The sequence below is a fragment of the Streptopelia decaocto genome (genome assembly GCF_964273445.1).
Source record: "Streptopelia decaocto genome assembly, chromosome: 3".
NCBI lineage: Eukaryota > Metazoa > Chordata > Aves > Columbiformes > Columbidae > Streptopelia > Streptopelia decaocto.
The window spans coordinates 25,168,635-25,185,345 of NC_138656.1; the positions used below are offsets into that span (position 1 = coordinate 25,168,635).

General features: G+C 38.9%; 1 protein-coding gene across 1 annotated transcript in view; it reads left to right on the forward strand.

Moving 5' to 3' along the window:
• The window catches only part of KCNH1 (potassium voltage-gated channel subfamily H member 1), a gene marked incomplete at both ends in the record, with an annotated part of 180,692 nt that overhangs the window by 103,217 nt on the left and 60,764 nt on the right, over positions 1-16,711 (forward strand). The window contains one exon of the mRNA XM_082049304.1: positions 3,169-3,365. Coding sequence (XP_081905430.1) covers positions 3,169-3,365 — 197 coding nt within the window. The remainder of the gene's footprint in view (positions 1-3,168; positions 3,366-16,711) is intronic.

A 16,711-nucleotide genomic window follows, 5' to 3' on the forward strand; every position in this document is an offset into this window, starting at 1 on the left:
ACTTGACTAGGTTGCAATAATCAGGTCTTCATTACTGGTGCTGCTTTCGGGAGACAGAGTGAATGTGGCTTGACCTTTAGCCTGACTCAGGCTGAATTTGCAGTGTTAACAAAGAAATCCTCTATTCATTTTTAAGATAAATAGCAAATTTGATATGGATAAAAGACTGGGAAAGAATAAATATGGAAACAGAAGGTGCTGATTTTATAAAATAATTCTTCGGTGTTTAAATATTTCAGGGCTTGGGGACTTATTATTGTTAAAACAAACAACGAAACATAAAAGGCAGAAAACTATTTGGCTTTCCAGTGCACACTTAGCTGGCAGTGGAAAAGGTTCTCAGCCCACAAATCCAGCAGGGAATAGAAATGATTGATGGTAAAAGCTTAGATCATCCACTTTAAGTGTGATTGACAGACAGTGTTGCTGGCAAATGTCTGGGATTCAGCAAGCTGGGAATAAAAAATGCAAAGTACTGACAAACAAATGGCCATCTGCATTTTTCTAGCTTTTAAATCTTTCTTCAGAGGTAAGGTGAAATATATTAAACCCTGGAGTTATATGTAAAAAGAGGCTTTTGACTCAGGCTCTCTAATGTAGCCGTTAGACTTGGGCAACTACGTTCTGACACAATTAGAAGTCTCACCTTGCTCTTCTTGCTTTCCAGTTGCAGATGTTTTTGATAAAACACACTTAATCTGCCCTCTTTTTTTTGTTTTGTTTTGTTTTGTTTCTCCTTTTTTCTAAGTGTTTGATCTTACTTTATGGAGATCATAAAAACAAAGGGGAGATGGTATGCATTTCCTTATTATGTATAAGAGGACAATTGTTCTAATCCACTGCAAATACTCCTGGATGTAATTTTAATTCCTGCTTGCTATAAATACTTCCTATGGCTCCATTTCTCCCCACTTTTCTATGAATGTCAAACACAAGTTTTTTTTAGATTCTGACAATCTAGATTGATACTTTTTGTATGCATCATTTGGAAAATACACTTGACAGAAACAAAGCAGTGTGATGCTTGTGTGAGTGCCTTGCTTTGGAAATTGAACTGAAATGTAGGATTGATTTTTGACTAGATCACTGCCTGTTAACTTGATTTACTTCAGGGAAATTGTTAATGATAGTAAACAGAACGACTTATTGTTTTAGCCTGGTTTGTTTCTTAAAAACTGAGGCTTCTGTGATCTGGCTCAGTTTGTGGTTCATGTGTTGCTTTTCTCTGTTTGGTTTGGCTCAGTGGGCACCCAGCAGAGGTAGCTCCTTCATGTGCTGCTCTTGTCACCCATGGGACGCGGCTCCCTGGGGTGGCAGGAAACTGCAGGAGGGGGAGCTTTTCAGGAGTTACATGTAACAATGGGAAACAGGGATTGCTGCCACAGGTAAAGGACACAGTCGTGTCTTTCTGTGTTATATGAAAAGCAAAACTAAATTTTAAAAATAGTGAGTTGTAACCAACTTCTGCTGTGTCATTCCACATGTAGGCAAAGCAGCACCATACTGTTTGTACTTGAATTGTACTAATTGTTCTTCATGTTACTGTGGGGCAGTAAAATAATTATTGTCATTTTAAGGTACGGAATCTTGTCTGGAGATGTTAAGAAATATGCTTAGAAGGGAACTAGAATTCTTCTCCCTTATGCTTGGACTACCAGCTCTAACTGTTGCTCATCAGTGATGGCACATTTCAATACTTGATAGATTCCAGAGTGTTAATTAAAACAGTTGTTTAGCTAATTGCCTGGAAGATTGTGAGTAAAAGCATATTTATTCCAAATGCAAACAATCCGTTTTTACTCAGTGAAGCATATCAGTTTTTATGGTGCATAAAAATTGTTTCACTTCAATTTTGAATATATTGTGTGTTTGTCTGTCTAAAAGCCTTGTAGATCTATTTTGAGTGCATGGAACCTTTTTTCTTAGGCTGTTTTTAATGTATCTACTGAAAAAGCATGTGTTTAAATAATTGAAAATGTGAAAAGGCATTATCATTAAAATGAGAAGTGGCTTACTGCACTGGGCTATTGGACACCCACCACGCTTGCCGTTATGCAGCCTTTGTAGTATTTATGGATGTTAGCACTGTCCTATGTAAAGAGACTAGTGGTGGAAGAAAGAGTATCACTATGATGCCTTTGCCTAACCTAGTGGAACAGGTGGTTTCAGTGTATATATGTATTGAAAATGGAAATAAAGTCTATGCTCCTCCGAAGTGTTTAGGGACTAGGGGTACTGCATAGGTCTTTTGTGGAAGATTGGGGGCACAGAAGTGTGAACCACAGCTTATTGCACTAGAGCATGGCTTACCATCAGGCTGATAGCTTCTCCTTAAGGAGAAAAGGCTTATCATCTTATGGAAGAGATTAGGTAATGGTGGAAGTATAGCTCAGGGGCTGAGATGGGAGTTCTGGGTTTAATTCAGAAGTTTTCTTGACCTTTTTTACTCATGATAGTTCTCTTGACTTTTGTATAGGCTTTCTTACATGAATATTTATTTAGGGAATGAAATCTAAAAGGGCCCAGCTGAAGTCCATATACTAACTCCTATTTTGATGCTTTGCCTTTAAGAATTGCTACAGGCAAAGTATCACTTATAAGACAAGGGACCATGTGGTTCATCCCTACCACAACTTGATAGACATTGTGAATGTATTTCTTTGTTGTTTGTCTTAAAAGTGATATGCAGTTGGTTATATAACACAGCAGGGGTTTAAGAGGAAAATACCATTCAAAACAAGAACAGTGTAATTTTTTGTTAGCATGGTAATGACTGAATATTCTTATCTTGTTAGCCTTATATGTTGGAAAACAGGAAAAAAAGACCACTACTCTGTAAAGGAGCTTGCAACTTTCTCCTAAACACTTCCTTCCCATTTGTTCCCAGCCTGAGCTGGGCTATAACCAGTGAAATCCTGAGTGGGGGCTACTCCTCAGGCACCTTTTGGTATCCTTGCCCTGTGTTGTAGTGCCCAGACTGGTGCATATGCCCTCACCACAGTGTTCCTCAGTAAAGGTTTCACTGGCTGCCGCAAGCTCAGAGACAGCGTTTTTTTCTGAGCACATAAAGTAGAAGAACTTTGACTACATAAATAAGATACATGTTCTTTTATATTTTGGGTGGAAATAGTACCATTATTGAAAGCGGTGCTGCTGCTCTTTCTCTAGGCAAAGGAGACGTTTTTGGTGATGTGTTCTGGAAGGAGTCTACCCTCGCCCAGTCCTGCGCTAATGTAAGGGCTTTGACTTACTGTGATCTTCATGTGATTAAGAGAGATGCCTTGCAGAAAGTGCTGGAGTTCTATACAGCCTTTTCACACTCCTTCTCCAGAAATCTCATTTTGACCTACAACTTGAGAAAAAGGGTAAGTAGCTTTGATTTTAACACATACTGTATAAATGATCACTTTTAAGGACTGTCTGTATGAAAAAACTGAATTGCTCGAATTCTGGCATTCTTCATAGTCTCTCATAAGAAGGTTTTTCAGAACTTGACCAGGAGGCACTGCTAGCATGTGGATTCAAAAGGCCAGAAGTATTTATTCCAGTGCTAGTTTTAAGGGAAGCTGGACTGTGTATATGTGAAAGTATTTTACATTTCTATGAAGTGGACAGATTCCAAGCAGATTTGTGAACAGTCAGGCATTTGTGATAAGCGGTGTTCACTACTTTCTGCAACTTTCATTTGTAAAGCAGGTAAAATATGTTAGAGGTGTTGCTTGATGTTACGAGGAAAGTGGAAGAAAAGGTATGAAATCTAATATATGGAACAAAAGTCAACAACAGTAATCACAATGGAAAAGTAATATGAACATGTCTGATTCTATCAAGAGTTGTTTCTTTTAGTATCAATCACATTTTGCAATTACTTTGCTTATCTATAATGTTTCCATTTTCTTACATTTGATTTTTTGGCTCTCTTCATTTCTTCCTGCATGCCAGTTCAAGTTATGTTGTCACAAGTGAATTATCGTAACCTGTAATCTTCAGCAAACCACTTCTGTAGAATTCTATTAAAACTGTAGTGGGTATAATTCTGTTGACATGATTTTATGATGCAATGTAGAAGACAATAGTATTACATTGAAAAGAAATACATTGGAGCACCTATACTTTAAAATATTATGATATAAAGATACTTGAGATCAGCTAAAGAGATATGTTTGACAGAATTTTTTTGTTCCTAAAAACAGTTCTCCATGGTAACTCCCAGGTGCCAAGTAAGTCCTAGGTAATTACACCTGAAAAAATAGAAACCTTTTAATCTTTGAAGTCTGTTTTGTAAAATTAGACTTTAAGCCTACAGTATCTTTTTTATTTTTAACCTAGTGGTGCCATACTGAAATTAAAATAGTGCGATGATATTTTCTATTTGCATATGATATCAATATAAAACAATCAGCTTTTCAGTATTGGGCAAAGAAGAATGTGCTATCTACACTTTGGTCAAATAAATAAAAGCTCTGGTAGAAAACTGATGTAACTGAAAACTAACAAGCAAATTTATACTTGAGGATTTCTTCATAGGACATTTCTTTCAAATGACACTGAGTTCCTGAAGGGCAAGAAGATACACAGCTGCAAGATGATTTAGAGACACCTTCTATTAAAAACTAAGTTTAAAAACCAGCCACTTACCTGGTGTTAATTAATATAAGAAATAAAATAAATGGAAGAATTTGTTATTGAGATCACTTAAACCATTGGTGTCACTGACTGGCATGTTTTAAAATAACACTGTTGGTAATGTAGTAAGATGGTCTAAGAATATGTAACTACATTTTATTTTTTTTTTAATGTCAGCAGAAATAACGAACTTTGAGGCATAGAAGGACCAGCTCTCTTAAAGCTCACAGTAACGCTAGCAGAGTTGCATCATTTTGGATCTGCTGTGAGCCAAAAGTCCCAATTTTAGAATCAAATGCCTACTCCAGAATTGACACTCTTTCCCACCTATGTTCATCGGCATAGCTCATCTCAGCTGAAGTTACAAAATGCTTTTTAACCATGGTATCGTAATTCCTGTGCCGTCAATTTTCTACACAAAGTGTTCCTAATAAAAAGGTACAGTTTATTATGGCAATTTCCACCCAGTTATTCAAATAATTGGATTTTAATTGAGTTGCATTCAGCAGAAAAGTGGTGTTGCTTGATAATGGAAGTGAGAGTCTGATGGTTCTAGGTTAACAGACAGTAATTTTATTTATTTTATTCAAAGAAGCCTGATTGCAATCAGAACGCAAATGTTCAATAATGTAAATAATGTATCCTTTTGGAAATGCATAGAAGGTACGATACTTTAGAGATTGGCTATAATGCATGTTAAAAGGCAACTTTTGAGAGTTTGGAATTTAATTTAGTTTAAATATCTGTGAATCTTTTATAGAAATAGCTCCCCAGCCTGTCGCTTCTAACACTTCAACTGGTCTATTTCTGCAAATGGAATTTTGTAGAATTCAGATGAGCTGGTAGCTTCTGTGAGTTACATTTGTGATGTATTGCATATTCTTTGCAACATAAATACCAGAATTACACTTTTCATTTCCAAATACAGTTTCATCGCTGGCTCCAGAAGTGTTCAACTAGTTGAAGTGTAAATACCGTGTATTCATCCCAAATATATTTATACAGATTCCAAATACATGAAAAAGTAGCTTTGGGGATTTTTTTTGCCTGAAGGATCTCTTGGGTATATTTTTAGACTTGGTTATTCCTCTGAGGTGTCCCCATCTCCAGGGTACACATACCTTTGCTTGGTCCATGGTACTGAGTGTCACCATGTAGTGCAAGGTGCTTTCTAGCCAAGTTTTGCTCAGCTTAAGTGAGCTTTAACATGGGCCTACTCTTTCACCATGTTTACATGGTCCTTGGCTTCTGGGTCTCCTCCGGTGATCCCTTCCCTCGTGAAGATGGGACACCCTGGTCCTAGACCCTTCAGTGCCAGGGTCCAGATCCACTTGCTACCGATGGTGACAGAAATCCGCAGACACGCACACACGTTGTAAGGTACCAAATCTAACTGATCTTGATCTCAGCTAACTCTAGAGCTGGATTTAGGAAAAGTAAAAAGTATCTTCCCTCCGTTACCTGTGCTCCTCTTCCAACCAGTCTTGAATGTGCTTTGGAACTGAGCTTAGAGGGCAGAGTGTTTGTCTTCTCTTGGTGTCCTCCCTAGTGTTCTAGGGCTGCAGTTATGAATTGTTACTGCCCATGACATCTTACGGCTTAGTGGCCAAGGGGGTCGCTTCCAGAGCTGTCCCTGGCATGCTGTGGATGTCCATGTCTGTGCTGTGAAAACAGTCTCCTTTCACTCACTTTCTTGGCAAACATGGGTGAAATAGCCTCTTTTCTGAAACTGTCAGCTCACTGTCAGGTGGCTCCCCGAGCAGTTTCCTTGAGCAACTGAAATCTCTCCTGAAGTTATTAGCTGTCTAGTTACCTTTGGCTGGAGCTCAGACTTATGGTAGAAAACTTTATTTTACCTGAAGAGGAAGAGAAAGGAGACCTTTAATTAACTCTTTCTGCTGCCAGTCATTGACATTTTCATGTTAATTGGAAGCGGGGGAGGATCAGCTGCTCCATCTATCTCACCAACATCTTAAGAAGCTGGAACTGCAGCCTGTGGTTCTGTGAGAGACCCCAGGACTTTGCAGCTGAAAGGAAGCTGACAGAGAAGTTCTCAGAGCACTTCCTTCTGTAACAACGTTGTGAAATTAAGGCAGGTTAACTTGATGTTACTCCTCATTTTTGGAATCTCAGAGAGGAACCAGAGTGTAGACACTGGGGTTATGTTGGATGGTCAAGGGGCAAACGCACCCTTGGGGAGGGTGTGCTAGATGAAAGAGAAACATTGCAGATTTGGAGGGCCAGGAGGATTCACAGGCTGGATGGAGGTCTGTTTTTCCTCAACAAAGCTTTAAACACTTTGGGGTTTCTAGCCCAGACTACATAGCTCTGGGTTAGTAGGAGCATAAGAAGAGAGAAGCTTGCATGATAGTTACTTCTTGTTGTCCTTTGCTTGTGGTGAGATACAAGTTTGCTGGAACCTTCTTTAGGAATGCGAAAGGCCCTTGGTAGCACTTGCAAACGTTCTGGTTTTGGCAGTTGTGTCTTTCCATGTGTATGAGCTTTGTGACCAATGTTAACTTAGAATGGGTTGTTTCAGTGTGTTTGCTCAGTTCATTCTGCTGCAGCCATAAATGATGTTATAGCTCAAATGATTGCACAGACTACATAAAAGCGAGAATTCTTATACATAATTTATTAAGCTGAGATTTCTCTAGTAAGCCATTTTAGCCTGGACAGAGATTAAATGACTAATTCTGAATGCTTTGGAGTATAATGATAGAAAGCGCAAGTTGTTTTTCCAGAAGTTGAAATTTGTGTTGTGGAATAAAAGGAGGAATGGAGTAGGATGTAGATATGTTATTTGGGTTTTTGTAAGACTGAAGGAAATGGCAAAGAACATGCTGCATTTTTACAAGGAAAGTGTGATTTAGTGAATTAAAGCCAAACTTTCTAGTCAGGAGATATTACTTGAGAGCAGTGATTGCAGCAGAGTAGTCTGTCTCCCTGCCAGTGTAAGATTGCTTGCTTTTGTACATGTAGAGGTGTGCTTATTCCACACCACTCCAACTGTGTCAGTGGACAGGGTTCTCACCACCTCTTTCTAAAAGCTATTTTAAAATAATATAATTGTTCTTTCCTCTTCATAATTAGCTTCACCTTTCATCTTTTTGTACTGTAAGCTCTAACTAGAGAGGCAACCTCTCTCAGATCAAACATTCCAGCTAGGAATGTTTCAGACCTGGATTCTAAGTCTTGGGGAGTTTGGCAGCAGGTTGTTTTCAGAGATGCAATCCATAGCCTTGTATTCTGCCTTTCCACATGACAAATTTTCCAATTATTTTTCAATGTATAGGTTTAAAACTTTATCCCAGAATTCTTTCTGATGTGGAAGGCTGAATTGCTGGAAGATTTTAACAAAGCTTTCTTAAAATAAGCGAGAAGAGTGAAAGGTTTTAATTTTAGAACATTGGCTATTTGATGATGGATTTCAGAATGGTTGAACTGACAGCCTGTTTCTTTCTTCTGTGTTTTTACTCACCAAAACAATCTCATCAGTCCTGTGGGAAGAGAGGTTTGATGCTTGACTGGCATGCGTGTTGAAGCACTGAACACCCAGAACACTGGGCATGACTGAGAGGTCTGGATGGATCTCTGGCTTGGGAGTTATGTCATATTAGCTGGCCAGGAGGCAAAGTTGTCATTTTCAAAAAAATCTTCAAAATGTAAAAAAGCACTTAAGTACTTAACTCCCATGCTGCCTTTTAAAAGCTATTCAGGAAGTTGAATGTTCTTATATTCCCTGTTTCTCTATGCCAATCTAAGTAAAACACATTTTATTCTGTTTCCTCATTGGTAGATTCCATATTGTGTCGTTGCATCTTCTTTCTGGCCTTGGACAACTTAAGTTTTATCTGTCTTTAACAGATAACTGTTTATATAGCTCACAGATTTTTGTGCAAGTTGTCTTTACACCCTGGGCTGAAAGTGCTCTGAGGCACGTTGCATGTTGTTAGGTTTGAATGTCTGCTATGGATAATTTAAGTGAAGTGACTGTCAGTGAGTTGAAACCACATGCTTTGAGGAGGACATGCCCTTGTATTTCTTCCTTCTCCATCCTTGCAGCTTGTTGGACTCCTTCAGATAAAGCCTTACTACCCAGACTTGGAGAGGATTTGTCCAACTGCAAGCATTTAGCATTCATATTTCTACAGTAACTGTAAGTGTTCGGCCCAGAGTAACTCCATGAGCTTTCAGATACATCATCTTAAAAGTTTGGTTTCCAAAACCTTCAAACTCTAAAGTTATTTCTGTTCTATTTAAATCCATGTGATCTTGAGCCTTAGGGTACTGTGCTTATACAGAGGGGGATCTGGCTACAGGCAAATAGTTTACATAGTGGGAATGTATATGTACAATAGCAAGACATAATGAACTAAGAACTTCTAAGACAATGCAGTGGATTGACCTTGGCTGCTTGCCAGGTGCCCACCAAGCTGCTTTATCACTCCCCCTTCTCAACAACAGGAGAGACAAAGGGAGAAAAATATGATAAAAAGCTCGTGGGTAAAGATAAGAACAGAGAGATCATTTACCAATTACCGTCATGAGCAAAACAAACTTGACTTAGGGAAATTAATTTATTACCAATTAATCAGAGTAGGATAAAGACAAATAAGAACAAATCTAAAAACCACCTTTCCCCACCCCTCCCTTCTTCCCAGGCTCAAATTCAGTCCAACTCTTCTCTCTCCTCCCACTGAGCAGTGCAGGGGGTGAGGGAGTGGATGGTGCAGTCAGTTTGTAATGCTTGGTCTCTGCCGCTCCTTCCTTTGAACTCTCTTCCCCTGCTCCAGCATGATGTCCCACTCAAGGGACACAGTCCTTCACAAACTTGGTCACAAGTATTGGTCTTCACTATGGGCTGCGGACGAATCTCTGCTCTTGCACCTGGAGCACCTCTTCACCTGCCTTCTTCGTTGCCCTTGATGTCTGCAGAGCTGTTTCTCTCACATATTCTCACTTCTCTCTCTCAGCTGCTGGTTCACAACATTTTTTACCATTTCTTAAATACGTTGTTGCAAAGGTGCTGCTAATGTCACTGATTGGTTCAGCCTTGGCCAGTGTCAGGTCCGTCTTGGAGCCAACTCGAACTGGCTTTGTCTAACATGGGGACAGCTTCTGGTCTCTTCTCACAGAAGCCACCTCTGAAGTCCCCTGCTACCAAATCCTTGGCATGTAACCTGAATACAGACAACAAAACTGTTCTGTTATTTGTATTCAGTACATGGTACAATTTCATGAAAATTTTAACTGTAACTTAGATTATGTGGGGAAGCAGTGAAACACTTCTTTAAACTGCTCTTAAATGACTAATTCCTTTTAAACTGATTTGATGCATTAATCACGTGAGATGCCTTCTCCTACTATGAATAATCAGCAATTTTTCATCCATTTAGATGCTGTAGTATAATGTCTGTACAATTGTTATAAAGAAATAATGTAATATACCATACAAAACAAGATATGTATTTCCCCAAAGGAATGTCACATTGAAGTTCTGGTAGGTCACTCGCTAGTAAATCCCATTAAAATAAAAGTAACCTAGTGATCAATAGGTATTAATAACCCTCAATAAAATAAATTGATGGAAGAGCTGGTAGTGTTGGGGGTACTAATTGAGAGGAAGCTCAACGTGAGCCAACAGTGTGCCCAGGTGTCCAAGAAGGCCAATGGTATCCTGTCCTGTATCAAAAATAGCGTGGTCAGTAGGACAAGGGAAGTGATCCTTCCCCTGTACTCTGCATTGGTGAGGCCACACCTGGAGTATTGTGTTCAGTTCTGGGCCCCTCAGTTCAGGAAAGACATTGAAGTGCTGGAGCGGGTCCAGAGAAGAGCAACAAGACTGGTGAAGGGACTTGAACACAAGACCTATGGGGAGAGGCTGAGGGAGCTGGGGTTGTTTAGTCTGGAGAAGAGGAGGCTTAGAGGTGAGCTCAGCACTCTCTATAACTACCTGAAGGGAAGTTATAGCCAGGTGGGGATTGGTCTCTTCTCCCAGGCAGTCAGCAATAGGACAAGGGGGCATGGGCTTAAACCTGCCAGGGGAAATTGAGGCTGGATATTAGAAAGAAATTCTTTACAGAGAGAGTGGTCAGGCATTGGAATGGCTGCCCAGGGAGGTGGTGGACTCACCGTCCCTGGAGGTTTTTAAACTGAGACTGGACATGGCACTTAGTGCCATGATCTAGTAAACGGACTGGAGTTGGACCAAGGGTTGGACTTGATGATCTCTGAGGTCTTTTCCAGCCCAGTCGATTCTGTGATTATGTGTGATTCTGTGAATCTGGAATTACAGTTCATCTTGAAATGGAAGAATATGATTCGTTTGTGAAGCTGATACTAAAGCCATAACTGCCTTGAAGTATCTTCAATAAGAGAATATTTCCTGTTCTGTCCTATCAAAGATTTCTAATTTTTCACGTTAGTCACTAAATACTTAAAGATCATTTGCATACTGATCACTGAATTAGAAATTGAATTTGTACAGACTGAATTTATAAAATCACAATGTGTTTTCTAAGTATGGAAAGCTATGTCAATGTTATGTCAAAGACAGACATTCCAATGATAGTCAGTCCTTGGAAAAAAGATGTGGTAAATAGAACAAGTTCTGGTCATCCTGAAATGGAGGTTAAGCACTTTCTTCATTAATCCAGAAATGGGATCGATATTTTGGTTTTTTAATCACATTTTGAGTAGACCCTCTTGAATTGTTTTTGAAAGTTGTTATTTGTTTGTTTTTTTTCTCAATGACCCATAAAATATGCAGCCTTAAATGTAAAAAAAAAAAAAAAAAAAAAAAAAAAAAAAGCTGACCTTTTCAAAATCTATAGTGTGTTCATGAAGCCTTCCCATGTATGGTAAAGCTATTCTGAGTAGATGAAAAATACAGTTTAAAAGGTTGATGGTGAATTAAAACAAAATTTGTTTTCAGACTATTTTAATCCTTAAAAAAGGAGGCATAATTGGCTTCTGTAAAGCTATTTTCAGATCAGTAATAGAAAGTTAATGTAAAAAAGGATTTTCTCTTATTTTTAACATGCACAACCACCTACATCAGCTTATCAGAAGAACACGTTATTTTGATTTTTACCCTCCTCCACCCACATAGACTAAAGCATAGAAATAATTTTAAATAGACAAAGGTTACTTACTGTGACTGAGGATTCCCCAGAATAGCTCCCATAAGGCTTTTTAAAATAGAAAATGATTTTCCTAGGAACTGGGGAACTTCTAAATCTTGGCCTACCACAGGGAACAGAAGACTACCATCCAAAAGACAGTGTAACTGCTCTTAGGGAGTCTGGGAATCTGATCTTCTTTGTGAAAACAGTGAAATGCTTGCTACTATTTTTACAGTAGGAGGGACTAGTCCTTAGTTTAAACTGATATTCTTCTTACTACTGTGTTGCCTTGGATAAATAGAAGTGCAATATGGATACTGAAGGGAGGCTGAACAGCAGCCTATGTACTGTGTTATATTGTGTGCATGGGGCACAATCCCTTGCTCACAGTTAAGCGTACTGCAGTGCCTTAGCCCACTTTTGGACCAAGGGTGTTCCAGAGGCATTCAAAAGAGCTTCTACCCTTTCTCCAAAACTTGAAGTCTATCTTCTACTGCTTACCGTGACTAAGTGGCCAGAGTTTCAAAATCTGTCTATTTTTTATTTATTTAAAAAATAATATACATTTATTATTGGTGTCTGTCATCCTTCTGTGTGCACATTTATAATAACTGACCTATTGCTAAATCTCTCAAGTAATTAAAACATTATGCACTTTTTCTAATATATGAATGCTGTTGCACACGCTTTTTGCCTGTATGTGCCATGATCTGTCATGTATTATAACTGCACTAATTATGTCAATGCCTTGGTAACCTCTGTGCCCTGGTGAGTGTATTTTCTGATATACCCTGGTGCTTCATACACTCTGGAGCTTTACTGACCAAGTAAAAGACAGAACAGTGACCTAATATCCTCCTGTGGTTTTTTTCAGCTCTAAGAATGATCTCTCCTGTCTGTAGTCTGGGAAGCAGCTGACTCTAGAACAAACTCTTATTAAAAGAGTGTGATTTCCTGGCATAATAGCTTTGATCTTCTGGTCTTCTCTAAGGTCATTAAAAGCTGAACTCATAGGACTGGAAATCCAAACACTTAATCTGTTCAAGACTCTCCATGAAGGAGAGAGACTGTAGACTGTAGGTAACTGTGCAGTGTGGAAGTTGAGTTACAACGGCAAACCTAGATCCTTGAGCAATCAAACTTCATAATCTAAGTGATCAGATTGGTTCTTTCTTCGGGTCTCCAATGCAAGCTGAAATAGCTGCCCTCTAGGGAAAAAAAAAAAAAAAAGAACAAAATTCTGGAGGTTACTACTAATGTTGCATAGAGAGTTTATGATCCCTGCTCCAGACCAAACCCTACCTACAGGTCGTCTGTTTTCTAGCTTGAATGTTGACCTTTATTGTAACTGTGAACTCTTGGATAGCGAGACAAAGGAAGTCCTTTTCCTCTTTGTCTACCTGAGCCGGTCTCCATGGCTCGTCCAAGGACTCTATTTGATATGCACCATGATGTGCATAAAACAAGTAGCTCACCTTAGATGTGACAAATGCTGTTAAAATTTTGTGTGAAACAAAGCAGTTTCCCAGCTTGATTTATGGATCCTGGGAGGTGCCTACAGTATTTGTGTCAAATTATCCTGCATGATTAGACACCTGATATTTTTCCTGTATCAGTTCTTGAGAATCAGTCTTCTAGTTGCCTTTGAGCAAGTATCTTGCTGGGGGGATACAGCCAGGAGTGTACCACATTCCTTTGTCTCAAGCCTGCTGCAAGAGTCACACAGGTGATGTGGTGTCTGATGTCAACCTGCTTGACAGGCCGCTGCCCATTCCAGCGTGACAATGAAGTGTTTGACTGCTGAACGTGAAGTGGAGTAACTACTAGGTGTGGCATTGTGAAAGTTGTTGAATTTGAAATCCAGTAAGCTTTACCACCATGGGAATGAACCAATTGCAAACAAAACTTGCTATGGCACTGTGCCAGTCACCATCACCTGCTATGACCATCACTAGTGACTATTACCACAGCTAAGGTCAAGTGGTGGGGAGGGTGTTGTGTTGGGCTGTGGCTCAATATAAGAACTTGCTGAAATATTTTGAGAGTAGGATCACGAATCAGCCCCTCTTTATTTGGTATTAGCTTTGCAGCAGGTAATTGGGTTTTTCCTCAAACTATGTATGATTCCTTCCTCAAAAAGAAATGCATTGCCATGTCAAACACTTGTTTGGATTCAGATTTTCAAACAGAAATATGATACTTGACACTGATTTAGAATACTAAAGCCCTATGCAAATGAATGTGCTAAATGTTTTTAGGGTAACTTTTCTAAATTAGTGAACTGCAGAGGGTGCTTACACTCAGCTCCACTTGAAAACACTGTCAGTATTGTCACTCTTGCTATCATTTTTTTTGATTCCCACTCATTTTCTCTTTCTACCTACTACATTCCAAAATGGGGTGTGAACTTCAGTATCTCCTGTAAAGGCACTTCCATATATACACTGAGTTCAGTAATATCACCCTCAACAGAAGCAGGAGCATACAGTGGCAGGCTACTTTGAGTATACTCAGCATCCCAAAATGCTGTCCATATAGGACTTGGGGTGGGAATAGTGCTATCCATGCTGGACAGCTGGATATGAAGTGTTCTTAATTAAACACAGATCCAAATGCATTGTCTGCCTGTGCAGCTGTGAGACTGCATAATGTTTTTGCCAGATTTTTATCAGGAGCTAAGTCTGCTAAATCCATTTTTAATTAGTACAGCATTATGAATGTGAAAACCTGACACCAAATCAGAGTAATATTTGAGACTTGAATACTATGTGCTTTTGTTCCTGTATCCTTAGGCGTTTCATCTTTTTGTCACCATCTTTTGGGGTCTTTTCCAAATACAGAAAGGAAAACGCTCAACATGTGCCTTGTTCCAAGTCTTTGTGACTTTGTCAAACCACATCTACACCAGGTTTCCAGCATGTGTCCCCAGGAACCATGCAGCCAGCACAACCTGGCCTTGTCTTGCAATTCATCTAAAGGTACTATGCCTTCAGCTTAACATTTCAGAGGATGTGCTTCCATCATCCTGATTAGCTTCATGCTTGGTCATTTCTCCCATATGCTCTGTGAAAAATATACCACACAACTAAATTATTTTGTGATTTATTTACACAGCTGACATCAGATGATTCAAGACAATTTCTGCCAAAATAATTTTGTAATACATTGATGTTTTACTTTGTAAACTGCCATAAGCATTGACTTTGTGTGAAAATGCAGAATTATGTTCCCCTTTTGGAAATGTTTTTCCTTTATTCTTAAAACAAAAACAAAACCAAAAGCTACAACAAACACCTAACAAAATGCCCACAAAAATACCAGGACATTACCCTTTAAAAAGAGCTAATAGTATACACAGATTGACCAGAACAGATAAATCTGTATCTCCAGTCTTCAGGGTTGATGTGTGTTTCTCTTACAAAAGTTGAATAAATAATGTAAACTCTAGCATTCTTTGCACTGTTGCAGAAGCAAGGCATGTTACAGTCTTCCTTCAGGTAAGGGAGTGGGCAATTTGTTAATTGTTTTCCAAGGTTTCACAGGAAGAATGTTATTTATGGCCCTGTATTATCTCGATTAATGAAAACAAAATTGCTGTTGACTTCCATCACATATTTGATCAGATAGTTTAGGCTAGAGGTGAAATACGAGGATGCTGTAACCTTTGCCCACGTTAGGGTACAAAGTAATAGCAGAGGAAGAAAATAGTGTTATCTCTAACAAATGGATATTGGCTTTGCTATTAGAACTATGTTGTAGCCTAGAAACATATTATTAGCCTCTGATTTCCCTTGACTGCATTTTTCAAATTGCTCAGGCAGCAAGTCTTGTAGGAGTAGAAGTTGCATTGGGTAGTTAAGTGGCTTATATGCTTTCGGTGATTATCCTGTACCCTTTCCAGAAGATGAGATTCGCATTTAGTCCAATGACAAATTCATTGGAGTAAGTGGAAGAAGTAATAATGAAAAGCTTTTATTTGGCATGTAATTTGGGAACAGTTCTATCCTTTAACATAAAAGCATTATGATCTTCTTTGAAAGTAACATTCAAAACTGTAATTTGCTTTTGATAATCAAGACAGTTCATAAATGACCTTCGTCATTCATACCCAAACCATCCTGTAACACAGATGTAGCTATGAAAGGAGTTTGAAGAACTTGTGGCTTCTGGCTTGTAGTATATTTCAGAAATGAATGACTGTTCGTCTAAGTTTGTTATTGATCTGTTATTTTAATGATATCTAGCATATTTGTTAGTGATATGAAGGCTTAACTTCAAAAATACCAAGGAGGTGTTTCTTATTGTGCTCTCTGAAAATTTTCTAATCAGTAAGGTTTCCCGAGCCCCATCATTGTCACCAGAGTGCTTCTCAGAAAGGCACTCTTTGTAGAATTATAAGGCCCCTACCAGATCACCTTTCATAATACTGTCATTTTCTTACAGTTGCAATTGCTTTACTGAACATTTTAAGTTTACAAGTGGGCACTTCATCCACAGATCTCATATGGGGTTTTATTTCTTTATAAGATATTCAATAATTTCTTGTCCTTATGTGAATGGAAACTCACATGTAGAGGATTAAGTGAGTTGCTGGATTGTAAAGTGTCTCTCAGTGACGATGAGGGACAGAACCAGGATTTTCTAGCCATATGCTCTACACAGTGTAGAAGAACTTTGAAGGTTTGCAGCATGTAGCATTACCTGTTGAATTATACCACGTGTAGTGGAAGAGCAGACTCTAATTTTGTGCAGCAGCCTTGCAAAAGGCCATTGTGTCTGCTCTCTGTCTGAAAGACAAGTCATCCTATGAATAATAGATATTGAATAGTACATACAAAGTGTGCTAAAGGAAGCAACGAAGAGAGCAAAAACAAGGGCAAGATTGCAAAGAGAGACTAGAAAAATGGTACTTGGAACACAAGCTTGTCCCTCTTCCTGCATCTTCCTGCATCTACACT